The 21,593-nt window shown below is 51.3% G+C and overlaps 10 protein-coding genes across 10 annotated transcripts; 3 read left to right on the top strand and 7 right to left on the bottom strand.

Moving 5' to 3' along the window:
• Positions 1-1,048: 1,048 nt before the first annotated feature.
• CkaCkLH20_02270 (methyl transferase-like protein) lies at positions 1,049-1,867 on the bottom strand (the record flags this gene model as incomplete). Its single annotated transcript, XM_038884989.1, has 1 exon — positions 1,049-1,867. One exon carries the CDS (start codon positions 1,865-1,867, stop codon positions 1,049-1,051), a length of 819 nt encoding a protein of 272 aa, XP_038749777.1.
• Positions 1,868-2,958: 1,091 nt separating this feature from the next.
• On the bottom strand, positions 2,959-4,326 carry CkaCkLH20_02269 (uncharacterized protein; the record flags this gene model as incomplete). The annotated part of the gene is made up of 3 exons (XM_038884988.1): positions 2,959-3,865; positions 3,916-4,001; positions 4,297-4,326. 3 exons carry the CDS (start codon positions 4,324-4,326, stop codon positions 2,959-2,961), a joined length of 1,023 nt encoding a protein of 340 aa, XP_038749776.1.
• A 996-nt stretch (positions 4,327-5,322) lies between these two features.
• CkaCkLH20_02268 (uncharacterized protein) lies at positions 5,323-6,440 on the top strand (the record flags this gene model as incomplete). The annotated part of the gene is made up of 4 exons (XM_038884987.1): positions 5,323-5,652; positions 5,723-6,186; positions 6,244-6,300; positions 6,410-6,440. 4 exons carry the CDS (start codon positions 5,323-5,325, stop codon positions 6,438-6,440), a joined length of 882 nt encoding a protein of 293 aa, XP_038749775.1.
• Positions 6,441-6,861: 421 nt separating this feature from the next.
• Positions 6,862-7,587, bottom strand: CkaCkLH20_02267 (uncharacterized protein; the record flags this gene model as incomplete). Its single annotated transcript, XM_038884986.1, has 1 exon — positions 6,862-7,587. The coding sequence occupies one exon, from the start codon at positions 7,585-7,587 to the stop codon at positions 6,862-6,864; it is 726 nt and encodes a 241-aa protein (XP_038749774.1).
• Positions 7,588-8,858: 1,271 nt separating this feature from the next.
• Positions 8,859-9,935, top strand: CkaCkLH20_02266 (uncharacterized protein; the record flags this gene model as incomplete). The annotated part of the gene is made up of 1 exon (XM_038884985.1): positions 8,859-9,935. One exon carries the CDS (start codon positions 8,859-8,861, stop codon positions 9,933-9,935), a length of 1,077 nt encoding a protein of 358 aa, XP_038749773.1.
• Positions 9,936-10,625: 690 nt separating this feature from the next.
• On the bottom strand, positions 10,626-11,804 carry CkaCkLH20_02265 (adhesin aida-i; the record flags this gene model as incomplete). The annotated part of the gene is made up of 1 exon (XM_038884984.1): positions 10,626-11,804. One exon carries the CDS (start codon positions 11,802-11,804, stop codon positions 10,626-10,628), a length of 1,179 nt encoding a protein of 392 aa, XP_038749772.1.
• Positions 11,805-14,029: 2,225 nt separating this feature from the next.
• CkaCkLH20_02264 (amino acid transporter) lies at positions 14,030-15,133 on the top strand (the record flags this gene model as incomplete). The annotated part of the gene is made up of 3 exons (XM_038884983.1): positions 14,030-14,293; positions 14,363-14,755; positions 14,813-15,133. 3 exons carry the CDS (start codon positions 14,030-14,032, stop codon positions 15,131-15,133), a joined length of 978 nt encoding a protein of 325 aa, XP_038749771.1.
• Positions 15,134-15,400: 267 nt separating this feature from the next.
• CkaCkLH20_02263 (uncharacterized protein) lies at positions 15,401-17,382 on the bottom strand (the record flags this gene model as incomplete). Its single annotated transcript, XM_038884982.1, has 2 exons — positions 15,401-16,727; positions 16,790-17,382. 2 exons carry the CDS (start codon positions 17,380-17,382, stop codon positions 15,401-15,403), a joined length of 1,920 nt encoding a protein of 639 aa, XP_038749770.1.
• Positions 17,383-18,285: 903 nt separating this feature from the next.
• On the bottom strand, positions 18,286-19,062 carry CkaCkLH20_02262 (uncharacterized protein; the record flags this gene model as incomplete). Its single annotated transcript, XM_038884981.1, has 1 exon — positions 18,286-19,062. The coding sequence occupies one exon, from the start codon at positions 19,060-19,062 to the stop codon at positions 18,286-18,288; it is 777 nt and encodes a 258-aa protein (XP_038749769.1).
• A 492-nt stretch (positions 19,063-19,554) lies between these two features.
• On the bottom strand, positions 19,555-21,523 carry CkaCkLH20_02261 (maltose permease; the record flags this gene model as incomplete). The annotated part of the gene is made up of 5 exons (XM_038884980.1): positions 19,555-19,873; positions 20,068-20,364; positions 20,417-20,444; positions 20,500-21,300; positions 21,358-21,523. 5 exons carry the CDS (start codon positions 21,521-21,523, stop codon positions 19,555-19,557), a joined length of 1,611 nt encoding a protein of 536 aa, XP_038749768.1.
• Between the last annotated feature and the right edge of the window lie 70 nt (positions 21,524-21,593).

The raw sequence follows: 21,593 nt of genomic DNA, 5'->3' as shown, positions 1-21,593 counted from the left end.
GGACTGGGGGCGCCATCAAGAAGACCCTCATTATTGTCCTTCGCCGATGGTTGTCGTGTAATGGCTGAGTCAGAAAGTGATCCTCCTACTGACCAACACTGGCAAGCTCTGGAGATTAACTGTACGGTATATGCGATGATCTCGGACCGATACCGAAACGTCTTTACAGGAAAACTCAGCCTCGCTATATTGCAAGGGGCTTTCGTACCAACCGTACCGTATACCGGTACGCGCTCCTCTACGATGCCGACGGGATGAAAGATAGCTTTTTACACACTTTCCCAACTTGGGCATTATTCCCCATGAAGCAAGTTACCTGATTCGTGCAGTTGAGACCCGTCTCGAAACCTTGGTCATGGATAGCTCCGGGGGGAGTTAAGGAATATGTCAACAGTAGTCAGCGGGCAGATACCACAGGACTCGGCAGAAAATTGCCTACTACGATACGTCGCAACGAACTCATCCCCGAGGAGGTCCCCGGCCGAGCGGGATGGGGCGGTATGGATTTACACACTGTCAGCAACGGCCTTCGTCCCATGTTGCGTGCGCTTCATTGCGCGCGGCTCTACAACTACCGGATAGGAAGAAAAGGTCGTGTTTGGGCTGTCATCGACGTGCGGCGAACCTTATTGTAGTTGAAGGTTATTTCTATTCGAGTCGGCCATACCCGTACACTACCTACAGCTCTGCCGTGCCGTTTTTGCCTATTATTACTTGGCTTGGCCTGGGCTCGTCACGAGTTCCGTCGGGAGGGGGCGGGGATGAAGCGGCATGAGTTGTTCGTTTTCCGCGGATCGCATGGCAAACAGCACCCGAGCGCCGATATTTCGAGCGGAAGCTGAGCCGCCAGTTTGCCCGACCTCCGTGGTCCAGTGTACTGCAATACTACCACCCCGGACCAGATCAATAATCGCGAGAGATGTTCCTTACTTTGACTCCAGTCCAGGGCGGGTGTTTCCATTCGGCAACGAGTCCCGAAAGCTTTTTATTTTTCTAGTTTGTTGATCAAACGCGGGTCTAGAACACATGCCGTGACAAGATAGATGGTCTACTTCTTCTGACAGGTGATGCGGACGCCGCCGACTTGGCCACCGGTAAAGACTTCGTCGACAGCGTCGTAGAATGCCGTGAGGTCGGCGTCCACAGAGGGGTCCTTCTTGTACTCCGCGGCGCGCTGGTGTACGAAATCGGTCCAAACGTCCGACATGTCCACCCAGTTCACGACCTCGAATCCGGCCCTTTCCAGTTCCGACACGTACTCCTGTTTGTCCGGCAAACCGGGACAGGAAACCGATTCCCGTAGCACCTTCAGAGTCTTCTCGTCCAGCGCCGCCGTCCGCGCGAAGAAGTCCTCGATGTACACCCTCCCACCGGCCCTGGTCACGTCATGCGCCTTCTCGAAAAGCTGCTGTCGCGCGGGGATGTGCAGGATGCACAGGAACGAGACGACGTGGTCCACCGGCGCGCCGCCCATGGTCTCCGCGTCGAGCTCGAGGAAATCCCCGTTGACCGAGACGGCGCCCCCGCCGGCGCCAGACTTGGCGTTGATGGTCTGCGCGATCTCGTGGATGTCCCCCTGCAGCTCGATGCCGGTGGTGCGCGCGCCGTAGCGCCGGTGGAGATACCTCCCCGTGCCGCCGAACCCGGACCCGATGTCGAGCACCCTGTCGCCGGCCCTCAGCCCGAGCTCCTTGGCGGCGTTCTCGATGGCAGCATCGCCGAGGTAGTGCATGCAGTCAAAACCCTTGGTGTCCTCCGCGTCCCAGACGTCTTTGTCCTTGAGGCCCTCGAGCGTGCGATGGACACGGTTCAGCTTGTAGAGGTTCATGTCCGGGACGTCGGACGCGAGGTGCTCGGAGGGCGGCATTGTGGGAGGAAGCTTCCGCCTGGCTAGCAGCGAATGAGCTCGCTCTCGGTTTTTCTTCGTTTTCGGGAAGTTTAAACAAATCTGTAAAGACGGTCCTATGGAAGAAACCTTGACGGGTCTGGCGTGTGTACCTATCCACGGGACGGCGGCCCTTTCTTGGCAAGTATAGACACGATCAGACTGTTTGGAACGTGTTACTTTGGAGGCTTTTCCGTAGAGAAAAGCCTTTGTGGAACGAGTGTAGGTGTTGCTTCTTGGTAGCGTTTTACCCCTCGCGTACAAACACCGCCGACGTCACTGTACTTGTGTTCGGGATACCGCAGGTTGCACGTTCCTCCCCAACGATTAGAGTTTCATACTAGGGGAAAGGTGTTCAACTAAAGGGAAAATGTGAGACGGGTGAGACGCAACTTCTGAGTGCTGACGTAGTGAGACCTTATCGTAAGACAAGTTGCTTTTATTGGTTGCAAGGCTCGGTATCGCATTGCATATGTGTTATCGCCAGTTTGCGCCCATGATTGATGGTGGTGATGTTGAGGTCCACTGAGATGCAGGATCAGGACGCATGATAGACGATCATGGGCTTCTTTGGACATGATCATGTACATGGTCTCTAGGCTGAGTCCGGAGTTACTCCGAACAGTCGAAATGAACTAGGTAACGAGCTTGGACATGTTGTCTAGTCTCAGCTCGTTTTCGGATACAGCTTCACGCCCTATGCCGTGCCAAGTCGGTCGCTTTACACTTGGAGGATATTAACAGCTCAGTTTTGGGTCTTGCCGTGGAGTATGAAAGATTTAATGGCAAGAGGCGCCTGTGGATGTTATCAATGACCAAGGCTGATTTGTGAAATTGTTTGGAAATAATGATCTGAGCTATTTTGAGGGTATCCTCATTCCTAGCAATAGAGGAATGCAAGCGCGGACTTGCGGGTTACGAGCGATGTGGTGGAATCTTACTTGCAATGTTTGGTATTCCAAATGTGTGGCAATAATTTACAAACTCATGTCGGGTTTCCCTCACCCAGTGCAACTTTACGATATGATACTAGAACCAACCCGCCCACCACCGCGCAATACTGATGTCAGCCATTATCGGCCCTGTCGAGACTCCTGAATCGACTGGGCATTGCTCTTATGAACTTCCTCATACTGGGCAAAGTAAATCAGGTCACCCTTTGCTACGTCCTCTGCAACGACTTGTGATAACGGCATAGTCCATGCTGCTGGTTGCGGCACATCCTCCGTCATGACACTGATATACCTCAAAGTCGCGTTGATGAAAGTTGAGTTGTAGCCGCCCGCGGCAATTCGATTCGGCTCCCCGTGAGCCGGTAGGATCTTGGATATTTGAAAGGTTGCCATCCTCTGAAGTTCCTTCTGGTGCGTGGGCAAATCCCTTGGCTGGGCGATGAACGTCGCCGTGTCCTCGAGCGTATCGCCGGCAAACAGAAGCTGTTTAGACGGGATATACAGGACTGTTCCATCGGGCGTGTGGACCTGGAAGTTGTGAAGTTCGACGGTGAGGTTGCCGACCTTCATCTCCTTCTTGTCGGCGTAGAGCTCCGTCGGGGCCACGGCCGTGATGGGCGGGTCATCCGCTGCGAGACGCTGGGAGTTGCGGTCGACGGTGCGCTTCGTCTTTTCGTTTCCGACGATTGTCGCGCCGCCCTTGGCGAACACGTCTGTCCCGGCGATGTGGTCGTTGTGGAAGTGGCTGATGACCACGGACATCTTGGTGACGCCCTGGCTCTGGACGTGGCGCATCACTGCTCCCGCATGGTCCGGAGTGATGTGCGCGTCGAAGATGATGGCTTCGTTGCCGTCGATTATGGAGTATGTCGACACCCCGAGAGTGAACGCTCCATCGTCTAACCAGTTGGGCTGATCTGAGTGGAAGCGCTCCCCAGTGCGTCCATCGTAGTACGCAAAGATGCCGGGGTAGGGGTTGAGGATTCGGAGAGACTGTAAAGGATCTCCTGTCCTTGCCCTTTGGGCCCTTCACGATTGTTAGGATACGTCCGCTAGCCACGATCTTTGCCAACTCACAGAACTGCCGAATCTCGCTGGCTTAACACATGCCGCCCAGTAAGGCCACAAGCACTCGCGAGGGCAGAGTAACAGACAATGATTCCCTGTTACAGATTAGTATTCATTCCGTGAAAAGTGGTAGTTTAAGTTTTCAAATACTCACAGTTCTCATCGTAAAAATGTTCACAAGCGGTACAAACCAAACTTTACTTCAATGGCGGTTTCGTTGAGCAGAATGTTCGCCGACACTTAGAATTCTGTCGTGATATTTGACTAAACGACCGACACTGCACCTAATTCCACCGTGAATGAGGATTGATGCTGCGGCTTTGCTTTAATTCTCGATTACTGTTCCCGCCTTTATGTACGGGAAGTGGACGGTATGAAACAGCTTGAAACGTTGACCAGAGTTCCCGGCTGATGTTTCATCTGATGATTCTATTCGCAGACTGACGCGTAGTTTAAGCTTATTCCATTGATTGGCTACCGTTACGCATTGATTTTTTCTGACTTCTGGACGAACTGCCGTAATTTCGCCGAATGTGACTTGGAGACTGATGGTTGCGATAACATCATTGCCTAAGTTAGGACTGGACGCGGGCGTATGCTTTACGATGATGAGGACTTAGTGTTTTGACACTAAGGCTTTCGTGTCTGTTCGAGAGCATCATGGTCGAACTGAGATTAAGAACATTCTGCGTAGTAAATTTGTACACGTAGACGCTGTCATGCGTACCCTGGATATCAACATTTATTTCTGGATAAACAGTAGGCTATGAAGTTGATCTTCTGCCAATGCGCGCGCAGCGAGTCGGAAAATAAAGGTTGTCATCCAGAACTTCTGTAGAAAGCGCGTTGAAAATTGAAAGTGATATCGCCATTTCTTGCGATGCTCGCCTCACCGCCACAAGGACAATCTCACCCAGACCTGCTGCGAAATCTTCAATGACCTGATTTCCGACTTCACCCTGGCCCCCATCCTGTCGCTGACAGCATTAGTAGACTCCACATATCCCACAGTTGAGGCAGGTCAGAGCATGTCGAATCCTTCATAGCTAAGCCCCAGCAGGTTTGAACAGGCTGCTACACACGAGAGGCCTGCTGACTTCAGCTCTGATGCATCATCCACCAACATACATGGGATTATAAGGTCAGAGTTGCATTCTTCCTTCTGGAATCACATTTGTCTGTAGTTTGTACGTAAGCTACACCGGCCTTCCGAACCAGTGGTTCTGTTGTGCCGATGGTTTCGCTGCCTGGGTCGCGTTATCTTCTCGCAGGAGGCCCCTGACGCGCTAGTAGTCCAGGGATGGAATTGTTTTCTTCGTTGAAGGATATAAAACGCATGAGTTTGACTCCATCTTCGAGGAGGCCTTTTGTTGAAGTAATCTATCAAATATTCTCTTGTCACCCTCCAGGAGCACGATGGGCCAACACGTTTCTACTTTGCAGAACCAGCTCAGTGCTCTACAGCACTCGAAATGGAGCCTACAATCTCCCAACTACCGGCCGGCCAATCTTCTATGTCCTCCGACGTCTCTCAAAGAACATGAGGGTCCAGAAGAAGATCTGGGAGCAGTTCTTCGCCCGATGATAAGTTCCTTCGCCTCTAATATTGGTTATACATCATCTCCACCAGAGCCCAGCGCCGAGCTATGGATCGCCATGCGCGCATTTGCAGATCAACTAGGAGTCAACTACGACGAAGGGACCCATTCGTGGAAATGCTTCAGAGTGGGAATATCATATGCGGCAGTGAGTTTTTAGAGTTAACCGATTTCGACTGTTCTTCGTAAACCATGTCAGAAATACTGAGATAAGCCAGGTCTGCTTGCCCAAGCATCCTCTGGAGGTTCAAGTCTACGTCGGCACGTACTCCTGGCTGGGACTTCTCCTGGACGACGAAACTGCAAAATCGCCCGACGACTTCTCGAGATTTGTCCAGTGTTTTGCGCTCGGAGAAAGGCAGCCCACGCCACTTCTCGAAGGATGGGCAGAACTCATGCGTTTGTCGTTCAAGTATTGGGACCCCGTCGTTGCAAACTTCATCGTGTCATCCTCGATGAACTTTGTGAACGCAAATGTTCTTGAGACCCGAGACGAATTCAAGAAGCTTGAGCCGACTCGCGGCGGCAAGAGCTGGCCCTGGTTTCTCCGCGACAAAGACGGCGTTGCGGAAGCTTATGCTTGGTTCACGTTTCCCAAGATTCCGTATGATGACATGTCGAACTACTTGGAAATGATCCCGGACTTGTCTTCATACATTGCTCTAACGAATGACATCCTATCGTGAGCCCCCAAGCTTCCTTTTCCCCGGTTCATATCACTAATGGAGATGTTCAACAGCTTTTACAAGGAGGAGAAAAATGGTGACAAAGACAACTATGTACATAGTCGTGGCTGGTACGAAGACAAGGACGCAGTCTCGGTTCTTCAGGACATCATAGTCGACGTTCAGGACATAGTTCGACGGATTCGTGTTGTCCTTGGTGGCAGAGACCCGTATTTACAGGCTGCAAATGATCACATACTGGGTTATGTAGCTTTTCATAAGTTAAATGACCGGTATCGGTTGTGGGAGGTGGGCTTGGGTGAGCCCCGGGAATGAAGTTGAAGTTTTACACAACTGACGAGAGAATGCGAGCCATATTTTCTCGCAAAGCATATCCATTCGCTCAACCCGTACCCCTTATTCTATATCGTAATCTTGCACATTGTCATTCTATGCCGACATACTACATTTAGGTAAATTTGGTCCAAGTCCAACCTCCTTGATCTTATTGTCAGTCATTGAATTGTGTACCTTTCTCTATTCCCTCCCTTTCTTTTCCAACTAACAAGCAGAAACACAAACGTAAAAATACAAAACTTTTGGACTGAATCAGGTGAAGTCGTGCGGTTTATAACTAATAACGACGCAAAACCCTACCCACATCCATCATTTGGCGTCAGATTTGCTTCTGGCTATTGCCCAGCGTTATGCTGCTGTTCAGGCTGTTCGAACTGCACCGGAGATCTCAGTATGTTAGAAATGTCAGTCATTTGAAAAGACGGGGCAGCGGGGTTCAAAGCTTCGTTGGAGGTCGGAATCCGCAGAGTCGGGAATTGTAAATGCACGTTTGTGTCCAAAGCTGCAGAGTTTCTAGTATTCGCAGCGACCGACGTGTCGTCCTCAGCGAAACCCTCGGGGAGGTCAGGATACGGGCTGAAGAAGTCCTCCAAAAGAGCGCTGCTGATCTCAGCCGTGACTGGGCCATAGTTTGAAGAGGCGTCAAACATCTCCTGCGGCCCGTACATTCGTTGCTCCAACTCCTCGATGGTCAATGGCTCCTCGTCCAGGTCAGGTAATTCGAAAATGACGTTTTCGCAGGGGCACAGATCCCAAGGACCGGCTGGCCGAGAACCGTGGCACATCTCCCAGTGGAGATAATCCATCTTGCCGTGGTCGCCTGAATGTTCCATGGCGAAACCAGAGACTTGGGCGAGTTCGCGGGAGTAGGCAGCGTATTGCGGAAGAGGTTGCTTGGAGACTTCTTCAACGAGGTCATCAAGGCTCAGGTTTGGGATGTCAATGGTGCGCTTGAACTCTGCATCGAATCGAATTTCCTGGGGGATACGGACGTTAAGAGATGGCCCGCGTTTGCAAGGAGCAGTGGCGGGAACGTAAGTCTTCGGGTCGGGAAAAGACATTGCTACTTACCTCCAAATGTGCAGTAATAAGTGGCCGATCGAGCTTCAGTGCTTGAAGTGATGAGATGTGGTTGGGTTTTCGTAATCGAAATCTTGTTGTCGAGGGCTTTGCTAAAGATGAGTGAATACAGTTGTGAGGTCTGAAATTTCTTTGTAAGTCTGTATTTCTTTAGTATGAGGAGGAAATATCTGGAATGACGAAGGACTTGAGGTTTTAAATACTCAGCTCCATCAAGAGTGTTACCATCTCTCTGTCCAGTACACAACCAGCAAAGGGCGTTTGTTGCGTGGCGTATGTGATTTGAGAACAACGATGATGTGAATCACTTTGTTACTAGTCTTTGTCAGAAGCAGTCAATCAGAAATAGCTGGTAGTCTTTGGAAAGTTTATTGTGGAAGGTATTTCGCAAAAGAAACCGGGCCTTTGTTGAATCAATGCATGATTCTAGTCTGACAAGCTGACATGTTTGTTCAAAGTTGTAGATAGCTACGTGTAGTTCGCACATATCTTCAGCCTAATCCATCAACAGCCACATAATCTGAGAAGGAATTATCCGGATTAAAACCAAATATTGACACTGACATAGTATTAGGCTCTGAAGCAAATTAATGACCTAATTTAGGCCATGAAGCCATGAGACAGTTTGTGTTCATCCCACAACAGCCTTCTGTGGCGCTCGATGGGATCAACAAGATATTGAGTGAACAATCTTTTGGAGATTACAAACGGATTAAATTGACGTGTCAGTACATGTAAGATCGCGAGAGCTACCAGATAGCGTATATCGAAATAGCCTCGGGGAAAGCCTCTATACTAAGATTTGGCAAGTAAACTTACACTTGTAATCCTGTTTCCCCTGGGTCTTCTTCCATCTCAAACGATTGAAGAACCTCTTTATGGAAGCAGAAAAGTAGGGATACCGTTGTGTGTCCCAGATGCTGAAAAGATTGCAGAGTAGAGTAGATCGTGTTCTCCGGTGTTCTGCAGGTCAATCGTTGGCAGCATTCATCGGTCAATGTCGTTCATAGAGACAGTCGCTGAACAAAATTCGGGGCTAGAAGTGGCCTCCGAGACGATTCGTCCCACGGCGTTTCATTGACCAATGACACAAAGTGTTACTAATTGGGTTTGCGTGATCGGTCATGGGGCATGTCATTCATCTACGCCCTTTGGATTTCGAATAAGACCAACCTTCCGTTTCGAAGGACCTCAAGAAATTACAAAATTAACAAAGTTCGAATTCCAAGTTTTTATGCGATCAATATTTGCGATGGCTTGCCCAATTCGCACTTACCCTCTGCGACAGCCCAAGAACCATAAGCCTCCGATCCCACGATGGCAACTGGTCCTGCCAAAAGGCGTCAACCGACTCTTCACGGCGTACATTGGCGTTCAACCACACTCTACTAAGTTGGTTGGTAGCAATGGTGTTGACGAGGCAGTCAATGCCATCCGAACTTGGATTGATGGCGATGCCGAACGTCCACTGGCTCATGAACGTTTCAATCACCTTGATGGGGACGACACGCAGGATACCAACATCTGGGTTTGTTACTGGGATGATGAAACCAAAGGCAAGCGCAGTCTGCAACGGCTTGGGCTTTCTTCCATCCACTCCCGACTACCTGTTGATGACAAACACCAAATCGGGTTGTGGACCGAGAGCTTCCTGACGCCGATCTCCCGGCTGGAAACAAACTACTCTGGCCTCGATTATCTCCCCGGTCTGGCAAAACTTCCGGAAACGAGCACGGCAGAGCACGAACTGTCCGCATATTGGGGAGCTGCGAGAGACCGTATACCCGACTCGGCCCACGACCTCTTCGAGAAAGACGACGCAGCCCAGAGCACTCGCCCTAAGATCGCACCAAAGGGACTCGGCCAGCATTTGGTCGGTCAAAACTACAATAACATGGTTCATATCCGCTCAGGACAATTTTGGGAAAACTGCGGCCCCGAAGAGACAGAGTCTTACGAAGAGAACCTCGAACCAACACTGCGGAACGGCTTGGCCTACCTCTGGGAGAACCGGGAGGAAGGCGGGGCTATGGGACTGAGATACATTGGCAACCGAGACGATTCCGGGAAAACGAAGAAAGAAACATGCGGCGCTGGGTTTTTCACGGACCTACATACCTTGGAGGAGTGGGCTAAGAGACACCGGTCTCATCTCGCGATCTATCTTGGAGCCATCAAGCATGCAAAGAGATTCGGGAACGACAGGAAGTTCCGAACGTGGCATGAGGTATCGGTGCTCAAGGCAGGCGAGGCATCTTTCGAGTATATCAACTGTTTGCCCAAGACTGGTGTTATTCGATTCGTTCCCTTGGAAGTTGGGCAATCTTGAGGCACTTTCGATAGAAGCCTAGTCAAAAACGGACAAACAACAGTGGCAGCAGTTTCAGTAACAGCAAGTCGATGAATCATAAAACTATGTTTGGGCGACGCAGCCATGTCACCGTGAACATCGTAGCACTTCTAGATTCTAGATTCTACGCCGGGGCTTCCTCTCGCCCACAGAATTTCCTCAGGTACTGCTTCGACCCGGCGACCCGATACCCCGAAGGCGGTCCCTCCCGCCACATCCGCCAGGGGTTCCCGTCGTTGTAGACACACCGGCGGAAATGCCGCCCTCTCCCGCATAACTTGGCACACCCACTTGACGAGTCAACTAGCCACTACAGCGGAATCTTTGCTTGACGAAGTGGATCTGACGCGCAGACAGATCGAGTCTTGACTAGCCGCATGTAGTTCTAACCAGAAGAAATATCCTTCAACATTGCATATCGTCGGAGACGTTGGGTGCCGGTTTCTATGTTGTCATTCTTGGCAGACATGTCGAACGGAAGAAGCACACATCGCAGTAAAAGGGTCATTAGAGAAAGCTTCCACTACATGTATTCGTATGTAAGCATGAAAAAAATAAGATTAGATATTAAGATGGCCTAGTATCAAGCGACCTTGTGTGAAAGGACGACTGCCCAGTATGGTGTTGGGCCGCTATTGAGTGAGTACTTTAGAGAACCTGTACCACCCCTCAATGTTGCCGCAAACCAAACCATCCACAGTCAGAGTCCAACATCGCATCAAAGCCTTCGTAGAACATCCTGCCAGTGTTGATAAAAGGTCCGGTGGTTGAGGTAGGCGCAGGTGGTTTCTCCATGACGTATCCCGGAGGTTCCATGCCCTGGGGGTTACTAGTGACAGTAACCGTGTAGTTGGCGATAGGGTTCTTTTCATCAGGAATAAGGACTTCCACAACACTTCCGGGCACCAAAACCTGAGGTCCGTTCTTGAGTGACTGAGAAGCCTCAGTTTTCACATGAGACTGGATATCGTCATATACGGCGACGTAGGATTGGGGGATGCCGGTATCGAACAACGCCTTGCCGTGGTTGTAGGGAGAGTCGTTGATGCGGATGCTCATGTCAGCCATCGCCCAATCTGGCGCTGTCGAGCCGGTCCTGACGCTCAACTTGGTCTTCTTGAAGTCGGCAACCTTGTCCTGTGTGAGACCGACCTGAACACCTGTCTGGCTAAGGATATAGCCCTGGTGGATGTCTTCGACTTCTTCGCCCTTGATGTGGCCGACATTTACAAAAGCAACCTTGTTAGGCAATGCCTGCGGTTGCTCGTCGCTGCCTCTTCCAAAGCCGACACCAATATAGTGAATATCACTTGGCCACATGGTGATGTTTTGCTTTTGGTCGTCAGGGCAGTTGCCATGTTCTTTGAAGTAGAAGCAGATGCACGACTCCTGGACAGCCAAGATTGGAATGTGGGAAACGACCCTTTTGCGTTTGCCCTTATCGTCCTTCTCTTTCATGTAGAATGTGACGTCGGCGTCAATCCAGTAGCCAGACCATAGTCGACCGCTGGAAGACAGGTACTCATTACCCGGGCGAGACTTGTCCAGTGGAGTGGCGTCTGAAAAGCCAAGTAGGCCACCGCCTATCATCACACCTGTCGAACCGGTGTCCATTCCGGCGGATCGGATGTACTTCGGCTTCTTGTTGACATTCCATTCTGTGGTGATGGAGATGCTGAAAGATGGTGTGGACTTGATAGAAGGGAATGGAGGGTTGGCAAAGGGGATGAAGGCGGTGTTGTAGTCAGTCGCTTCTGGGTATGTTGGAGGGGCAGAGTCCGAACAATCGTGGTCAGCAGATGCCAAAGAAACGATGGCGGCGAGCGCCAGACTAGCAGTAAGGTGCATGTTTGGTTCGAATGAAGTGACTGAAGCTTTCGATGATGAATAGATGAGGTCGGTAACCACAGCATGGAGGATTACTTCAAAGTTTATGTACTGCCCAACCTTACTATTAGCCTCCACAGACGAGCTGGTCGCAACATCAACTTCATACCAATCAGTTCAAGCCTTTCCAGAAAACAGAATCAACACTAACATTTCACTGAACATCGTGGACGAATGCATACAGAGTTAGACTATTGGTTAAATTCCAGACCCCAAAGGCGTTCCGCCCACGTGTTAGTCATGAGGCATGCGAATCCTCGATGTTCGAATTTCAAAGTGTTTCTCTGACTGATCATACCATATTTTGCCATGGCAATGCGCTAAAACATTTTCTCCATGAACGGAAACGAGATAGCTCAAATCCCATGGGGCAAAATGTCTCGGCCGTCCACGATGTGGAGGGGACTAGACCATTTTCACTCAACGGCAAGTTTCCCAAAGACCTCAAGCTTTGCGGATGTGGCTTCACATACATCTTGCCGGTTTGAAGTTTAAAAACCATTTCAAACTCCTGATGCTTTAGTTGGAATTTGGAGGATTGATTTGGGGAAGTTGTCTTTAGAGCACCGTGGTTACCACATGCCGATGATCCGGCTTTGGCTAAGCCTGCGGCTTGTGGCGTGATCTGGATTTCGGGATGCAGAAAATCCATCATATGGTAAACAAACAACTAATCGAGAATAGAGAGAGTTGATTCACGTTATCCAGTATTCACAGGACGCAAAACCTATCTACCTAGAAAACCGATGCATTGAACGGAAGCGGCGAAGACAGAAAACTTGCTCAGCCACAAGCAATAGGCTCAAACAACAGCCAGGACGTATCCTCCCGCACTGACATCGCAAAGTTCGACTGCATCAGTAAGCGATGGTAGTAAACAAAGCCTGCTAGTTGAAGACAGAGAAAACGCTGTTCAGTCAAGTCGACAGCGGAGTACGGCCATGTACACGGTTCGTTTCCTTCAACGATGTAATGATCGCTGGAATAAGAGGTCTGGAACGATCGAGTCTTCAGCTTTTTTTGATTTGCTCTTTTTGTGTAGCACAACCATTGTTGCATTCAATGGTGATGTGTCTTGCGGTTTTGTGAAGCATGTTCAACATCAAAGCGCAAGTTGCAGCTACTGAATGCAGATCTCAAATATTGGACGATCTGACTGCCGATGTCGAATCGTTCAGCAAGCCATCATGTAAGCTTCCGGTCCCCAGCTTTGCCAAGATGATCCGGCACCATTTCGCCGGTAATCCTGGTAAAAAGGCCCAGAACAGAGCCGTCAATGGCGAAAACTACGCTCCCTAAGGCCCAAGGCATTCCGGATCCCACATCGGGTGAACAGTTGAAGTTGTTTCGTTCAGACGAGCTGTAGAATCTCACGTTCTCTGAGGCATTAAGCTGAGATCAAGCGGCTGAAGGCTCTTAACCTTACTACCCCGTTGTTGTAAGCTGGCAGCTGAGCACTAGGCTTACTCACTGCTACCATACTGACGTGGCTTGTGGATGTCTTCGCGCTTTCTTCACTGCCGTGCATTGGTAGACAAGGTCACCACTATTCGGGAGCCAGCCAACCTGAGCCTCACGTTCAGGAGGCCTTCAGGAGCCGAGATCCCCCACAGAAAGCCACGGCATCGCAGACCGCGATGTCACCGGTCGGAGCCGAAGAAACGTAATCGCTTTCACCGCATGCCAGGTGCACGGCTAGAAAATGGGAGTTCTCCCTATAAGAAGGATATACGTTACGTGTATCTGTGGAGAGTTTTGTTTCTATTCTGGCTCTTAGTCAGGGGCACTTTTAAGCATGGAAGCCTCATCCCACATGGTTCTGTGGTGGTGACTCCGCTTGGAAGGGGGAACGAGACGGGAAGTGGGTTACAAACGCAGGTTCGTCCGAATCTAACTGGGGTGACGCGGTTTGCCAAGCGAGGCGCATTGGCCGATTGCGCAGCTGCAGCAGTAATCTCCTATGTTGAACATCGTGATTTGGGCAATGAGAGACTTCGTGCAGTAGCCTGGTCTAAGTCAGCGAAAATTTTATAAGTTGAGTCTGATCGCCATGGAGTTTAGACACTTCTTCTCAGCATCAGCGGCAGCAGCTTCCTGGTTTCAACTTGAGCAACTCAATTCTCTCTTCTCTTTTGGTTAGTTTCTCAGTCTTTTCAGTCTTTTTCATTCTTTAGAACTCAGCCAGAATGACCGTCACTCTTCGTTCTTTACTCACCGTCCTTGCGACGTCTGGCCTCGCGGCCGCGGCGGCATCGTGGAATACGACCTGTACGACCAAGACGCAACGCAAAGCATGGAACAACATGACAGACACCGAGAAGCAGTCTTACATCAACGCTGAGCTCTGCCTGATGAACACTACTGCGAAGACGGACATCGAGGGTGCTGTCAACCGGTGGGATGAGCTCGACTGGGCCCACATTGTTCAATCCAACGTTATCCACAACACTGTAAGACTCTCCGCCAAATGTCCAACAGCAATTATCGAGGAACATGATCTAATCCGATAATCAACGCAGGGATCCTTCCTCCCCTGGCACCGCTACTTCATGCGCGTCCACGAATATCTCCTTCAGTCTGAGTGTGGCTACGAGGGTGGCCAGCCGTACTGGAACGAGGTCCTCGACATGGACGCCCTCAACCAATCCGTCGTCTTTGATCCTGATACCGGCTTCGGTGGCGAGGGAGGCGACTGCGTCACTGACGGTCCCTTCGTCAACTTGACTCTCCACATCAACTCCACCTCCAACTACGCCAACGACTGCCTAACCCGCTCTTTCAACTCCAACGGCTTCCAGACCGGCCAGCAGCAATACATCGACGAGTGCTTCGCTTCCGAGAACTACACTGCGGCCTTCGAGTGTTACCAGGTCAACCCCCACACCGCTGGCCACTCTGCTGTTGGTGGCACTGTAAGTTAACGCTCTCATCATGTCGCAAGTTTTTCACAGCTGACGTTTCTCTTTTAGATGCTCGACGTCGTCGGCAGCCCCGGTGATCCTCTCTTCTTCCTCCACCACACCAACCTCGACCGTCTCTGGTGGGAGTGGCAGCAGGCCAACCTTACTACCCGTCTCACTGACATGGGCGGCCGTAATATTCCTCTGGACAGTTACCTCGAGCAAAACGGCATGGATTACCCGAGCGATGCTATTCTCGACTACGATGGTGACTCTGGAAACGAGACCACCCTCAACCACAACTTGTGGATGGTTGGCATCATGCCCAACGCCACCATTGCCGAGGTAATGGACCTTGGTAGCGACGTGATGTGCGCCGAGTACGTCTGAGTCGCCAGCTTGGATGATGAATGACAAGCGTTTCTCTTGAATGTAAATAGTATAGGCAGCTGTACTTGGTGTATCTGCCACACCATTGCAAAGCATTTTTGGTTTTTACTTTTCGAGGCATTGTGCATTTGTAAGGTCCTATTTCGAGCACGATATCTCGGGTGGCATTATCAAGCATTATCATTAACATTACCATCGTAAAGAGCGTATATGTAGTAGTTGGTGTCCACATGTTATCCTGAGTTCTTCCGTCTTTCTGAAACCGGTTTAAATGTCTTCATACTTGGACATTTTCAGAAGCCCACCATCGCCTTCATCCAACTGCACCTTCACCAACTTGGCCTCCTTCTGCTGTTGGCGGAGGTCGCCCAGATCTTCTAGCCTTTCTCGTGCATCTCTGTCTAGCCCGTGTACCAAGGTTGCAAGGATGCTGCTCTTCCACAAACTGGTCTTCCAGCGCCAAGTCTGGTAAATCGCAGCGCTCAGGAACACGGCCGTGAGGAGGACGGTCAGCAGAGGTAATGTAAGGAAGCTCCACTCAACATGGATGTAGCTTTCGATAGTATGTGCTAGCCCGATGACGTTAGTGCCCTTGAACGAACGGAAGCTGACAGTGACGCTGGTTGCTAGGTCGTTCATAAGCATCTCAATGCCACCGGGGTACTCGTAGTAGTTCCAGTAGAACGCTTGAACGATATCGGTATCGAAAAACGTCTCACCACTGGAAATTCCGACCGTGAGATTCACGATGACGTTGTCGGGCGTGGAGATTGTGTTGTTGATAAACTCCTCGTTGCGAGAGGCCGAGCCGTTGCGGAAGAGGTCCGAAAACCACGATCGCATACCCATCATGACCTTCATGTCAATGGGATACGTCTCGTTACCGCTCTCGCCGGTGATCACGATAGGCTGCAGATCGTTCTGGGTCGCGGTCGCAACCGAGTCGTTCGTCTTGACATGAATAATGGACTCGTTGAGCTCGCCATTCTTGATCGAGGATTGGAGAGTTTGGACACATGCCTGGAGGGTGCATTGCCGTGCCCAAGGAGCCAAAACACCAGGCTTGCCGCCCTGCTTCTCAGTTCCCATGAAGACGAGTTTCATGATGGTTGAGTATGACATGTCGCCGAGACCGTCGGGGAATAACGGCGTCATGCTGAAGACGTCGGCATGCGTCCTCAGTCTGGCGCCAACCGGAAGAGACCAACCGCAGCTAGTCATGTTTTCTGATGACCCATCTTCACAATATCTGGTCATGAACTCTGACATGTCGATACAAGTATTGCACACACCCAACGTCTCAAAGGGCTCCCAGGTGCAGTTGCCAGTCTGGCAGTTGACTGGAAGGCTGAGCCACGGTTTACCATTCTCGGCGAAGAGGCCATTATAGACTGCAGCCTTGAAAGGAAGGATCGGGATGAAGCCCTCGGAGGCAGTTTGACTGCTCAAGGCAATCAAGTACTGCTGAGATCGCAAGTTTGTGGCACCTTCGGTGGAATCGGTGGTGTGAGCATGGAAGGTAGCGATTTGTTGCGCGAAGGGGCTGAAAGCCAGGGTAAGAATGGCAACGAATGCTCCAAAGGACCCAAGAAAACTGTGAAAGAAGAAGTCAGTGTCAGTCTTGAGATTCAAGTAGAATTCCCAATCGCAACTCACCCTCCTCTGAGCTTGAAGAGCATCATCAAAGCCCCCCACGTCCCGCGGCTTGCGTCGTCGAATACCTCCATATCGGACAGGGGCTCGCGGCGAGTCTTGAAGTGAATCCATTTCAACTGGCTAAGGCCACTCGAAAGAACAACAGCAATAGTTGCAGTTGCGACGGTAGCGAGCAAGGCGATGACTGCGTTGATGGTGATCTGGAACCTCCATGATGCCAAGGGGCGACCGTCGTATGCTGCAAGAACACCGATGATGGCAGCGACGGCGAGGACGGTGACGCAGAGGCTGGCAATCTCAAACGTCCATGTCCCAGAATTGGAAAACTTCTCCGGCTTAATGTGCGTCTTGTCCGAGATCCTGCTCCAACGAGTGGATCGCCTCGACTCGTTCGTGCTGCTCAAGGCAGGCTCGCTGCCAGGCACGTCGTCGGCTTGGACAGAAACATAGGGAGACTGGTAGGCCTTGTAAGACCCTAGACTTTGTCGCTTGTCGGGACCTTGGATAAAGGGACTGTTTGGCTGGCTGACAAAAATAGTGTCTTCGGAGCTTGTGCTCGCATTGTGGGAGTGTTGGCGGTACTGATGTGCCATTTCGCTTGTTGGCCTCGATCCTGGTCGCAGATGTCAAACGGCTTCAAGCATGAAAAGCAAACAACAGATGGCCCGAGCGAACGGCCAGTTGCATGGTGGCTAGGATCCGGGGAGCCTCAAATAATACCGAAAATGCCCAGCAAAGCTTGTCTTACTCTTGGAGCCTGGGCGTTCACGGCATCCCTCCGAGACGGAAAAGGATGCCTGCAGACAGTTCACTATCAAAATGCAACATGCTTGTCACATATCGGAGCCTGCAGAGAATTCAACGAATACTGTTCGACCGTTGTATTTGATTCATGGCTAACGTCAGCCGAAGTCCTGTGTCATTGGCTTATCCTCCCTTCCAGACTGATGCGAGCTACCAAAGATGGCAGTGATCTGAAGCTTTGGGGGCTAAAGTGAACCAACTCTGCACATGGACGACGGTGGTTGGGTATCTTTTGCGTTCTTTTGTCTTTCCAGCCCACCCAAATCGTGATTCTTGTTTCTCTTCCCGTCCCCTCTTGAACCCCCCTCTGGCCATACAGAAACCTTCCCGGAGAGCCAGATCCGTGCCGGGCCACGTTGTGCATATGGCTGGCTTATTTTTGGAATTCATGCCGTGCTGCAATAGGGCAATAAGACGCAGCTGCGGGCAGAATCAAGGTTGTATTCTGTGATGCAACCCGAGACATCGAAGCCGACAGCGGCGCAGCGCAGCCTGATGATAAGGAGCTGTGAATGCGATCTGCATATGTCGTCTTTGCTCCGCCACTCGACACCTCCCCCGAAGTAGTAAGTGCAAGTGTCTGTAGGGCTGCGAACCGGGCAGCTCGTGATGTCTGATGCATCCAGCTGGAGGCGAGTCATCGCGTGGTTGGCGCGCCTCTCAAGTATGCGCGATAACGTCGCTTGTGGCGTCTATGCCAAGATGGCGACAGTGGCGAAAAGACCGGTCATCCACGCAATTGAGGCAGAAGGCATCTTCGAGTCAGCGGCACCCTTGGAAGATCCGGTCGCTGCGGCATAACCGAGCTCGCTGTAGACACTGGTGGCCTGCTCGTTGCTGAGAGTAGCCTTGCAGGGTTCCGAGTCGAAGGTTGCCGTCGCGGTGACACCGCAGACGCTGGTGGCTTCGGAGTTGTAAGTGGTCGTGGAGGCGTAGCTCATGCTTCCGATGGCTTCCGGGCAGGTCTTGGTGAATGTCGGCTCGGAGCCGCTGCTCTCGACACTGAACTCGAAGCTGCCATTGGCAATTCTGGGGTTCAGGTTGAATTCGCTGTAAGTAGGCTGCTCGGTGAACTCGCATTGAGCTCCCAATCCATAGACCCAGGCGAAGGTGTAGTCGCCGGCGGCAAGGTGACCGGTGTAGCCAACCTCGAGGTGCGTGGTTTCGCTGAATTCGGTGTTGTTCAGGATGACTGTACCAAGTGCGCCGTGGGCCGCGGTGCGAAGGTAGGAGTTCTTGTTTCTTGAGTAGATGTCCCAGACGAAGTTGTAACCGTAGTGGTAGGCAACGGTAGGGTTCTGAATGTTGAGAAGGACGGGGTATCCCTTGGAGGTCTCGCCATATTTGCCGCCATCGCGAGGGAAGACGAGATCGAGTTCGACGGCGTTCTCGGGCAGGTCAGCGCTGACAAGCTGGGCGCAGGATGCCAAAAGAGTGGCGCCGAGGCACCAGAATCGTTGAGAAATCATAGTTGATCGGTGCTGGTATGTTGGTCGGCTGATCGTTGCTTTATTCGCAATGTGTCTTGAAAATCAGATGCGGATGGTCGATTCTGCCCCCAAAAAAGTGCAGATCCGGACGAACGCCTCATCGTGGAGCGCGGCGACTTAAAAGAAAACTGTGGACGACTCTTGACAACATCAGTCTGTTCCGTGAGGGCATCAGGATCACACTAATTTCCGATCATGACCCCGGCCCACTGCGTTGTTTATTTAATGTAAAACGTCGCTAATCATTGTCACTGCATTAGTCCCTTGTCAATTTCCGCGCGAAACTGCCAACCGAAATGTGCAAATGGGGGCCGTCAACCAATGGATGCCAACATTATCATGTGTTCATTAACTTTGGTTGCTTTTTGCTCATTTAAGCTTCTTATCACAAGAGCCCTATGGCCTCCAGGTTTTGCGAAAACTCATTAAAGACTACCTCATCTTGCCGCCGTCCCCCCACCGGCTGCCCCTTCATGCCTCATCCTGCAGCTTCTTCTCCTCTTGGCCCCCGGCGCTGACTTCGCACACGTAAGTCTTGAACTTACGGGCCGGCACGTTGTTGCTGAACATTTCCTGAATTTCGGCATAGTTGCGTCCCTTCATCTCGGGGAAGTACAAGTAGAGCCAGGCGCACATTGGTAGAGAGAGGCCAGCGAAGATGAAGCACACCTTACCGCCCAAATTGGCCTGATCCGTGTTGATGAGATAGGGCATCACCTGCTGAACAAGGCAAGACGCTGCGGTCGAGGACATAATGTTGATGCTGTAGGTCTTTTGCCGGAGTTGCACACTTTTTTCCTCATTTCGTTAGCAAGCCAGTCCTTGTCACAGAATTTGCGGCGGGTCTACACGTTTCTCGCGGCCCACAACCCGGTCTCCCGGCATCACCATCTCACCCAACACCGGGGCTTCAGGGTCAAACCGTTCGACCGGTTCTAGGTTCAAGTTTCAACTTAGGGGGAACATGTTGTCTGTGCAACTTACCTGGCAGTTTCTCCACCGACGGAGTACGCAACGGCACCAAGAGTTGCCTGGTACAAATATCCCCAGATAACCATGAAAGCGACAGTTGCTGAGAGAGAAGTCTGGGTGCCAATGGTACTGATACCACCAATAAGGAACAGAAGAGCAGTCATGACGAAGACACCGCCGACGATCAAGGGGCGTCGTCCGTATCGATCAACGAGCGGCCATGATGTCATGTTGCCTGCGAACTGGATAGCATACGCCGCTTGTCCGATGGCCAGAGGGTTGTTGACACCAGCAAGGCGGAAGTAGTAACTGCAAGATGTTAGCTGGCCTGAATCTCGGGCAAGACAGAAGCAGTACTAACGTGAGATATCCCGAAACGAAGTTTACGCCTGCGGTTTCAGTGTTAGCCACGTTAATACTAAACTTGACAACAACGATGCTTACCGATGGCCTGCTGAGACAGGTAGACCATCACGATGATGAGAGTGCGGCGCCCGTTCGTGCCCCTGAAGCAATCAAGCCAGCGGCTAGACTCCTGTTCCTTCTTGGCCTCCTGCTCTTTAGCAATGGCAATCGTCGCAACAGCCATGGCACCATCGACATCGAATTTGGGTCCGTTAAATCGTCGGTAAGACTTGGCAGCCTCTTCGCGTCGGCCCTTGATAAGAAGCCAACTCGGAGACTCGGGCAGGAAGGGAAGGCCAAGCAGGAGGAGACCAGGAGGAATCAGTTGGGTGATGAGGGGAATTCTCCAAGACAAGTCGTTGTGGTAGTGATCGCTTCCCAAGACCGTGACGGAGTTGAGCCACTGGCCGATGGTGATCATGGTGTTGACCAACACAAGACAAACACCGCGCATCTTGACAGGTGCCAGCTCAGCCACAAAGACAGGGCCTAGCGAATGCCCCAAACCGAAGCCGAAAGTTGCTACGGCCTTGCCGCCAAAGAGCATGAGGACTGTCGTGCTGAAGTATTGGAGGATGATACCACCGCAGCAGATGAAGCAGGCGATGATGATGGTTCGCTTTCGGCCGATGAAGTCGCTGATGATTCCTGTTGCGAATGCTGAGACGAAGATACCGATCGTACCGCCGGCATTGAGGATCTGTTGGTCGCGGGCTGCGACAACCCATTTCCCGTCGATCTCGTGACCAAAACGCTGAGCAAACGGTGTGACGGCGAGGAGCTTTCCGATGGTTGTGACCTCATAACCGAAGTTTATGGGTAAGAGATAAATCAAAAGGCCTGATGGTTCTCAGAGTTAGCATGATAACACAAAGCAAAACGATCGGATGAACTGACAGAAACCCAAAACTCGTTTGTTGTCCCAGAAGTCGCGGAAGGTAAGCTTGTCATTCACCTCCGTCGTTGGCAATGCCGCCACGGCCGCGACCTTTGCATCCTCGAGTTGCTCGGAACGCTGCTTGTCGTCATGCTGAACCGTCGCTTCGGCCTTGGAGTCCGCCATATTGGGCTACTGGATGATGGCAACGAACGAGACCTTGTTGATCCGAGATAAGTCACAGTATCTCCCCGCT

This window comes from Colletotrichum karsti (genome assembly GCF_011947395.1).
Source record: "Colletotrichum karsti strain CkLH20 chromosome Unknown Scaffold5, whole genome shotgun sequence".
Taxonomy (NCBI): Eukaryota; Fungi; Ascomycota; class Sordariomycetes; order Glomerellales; family Glomerellaceae; genus Colletotrichum; species Colletotrichum karsti.
This window is presented reverse-complemented; position numbering and strand designations above follow the sequence as displayed.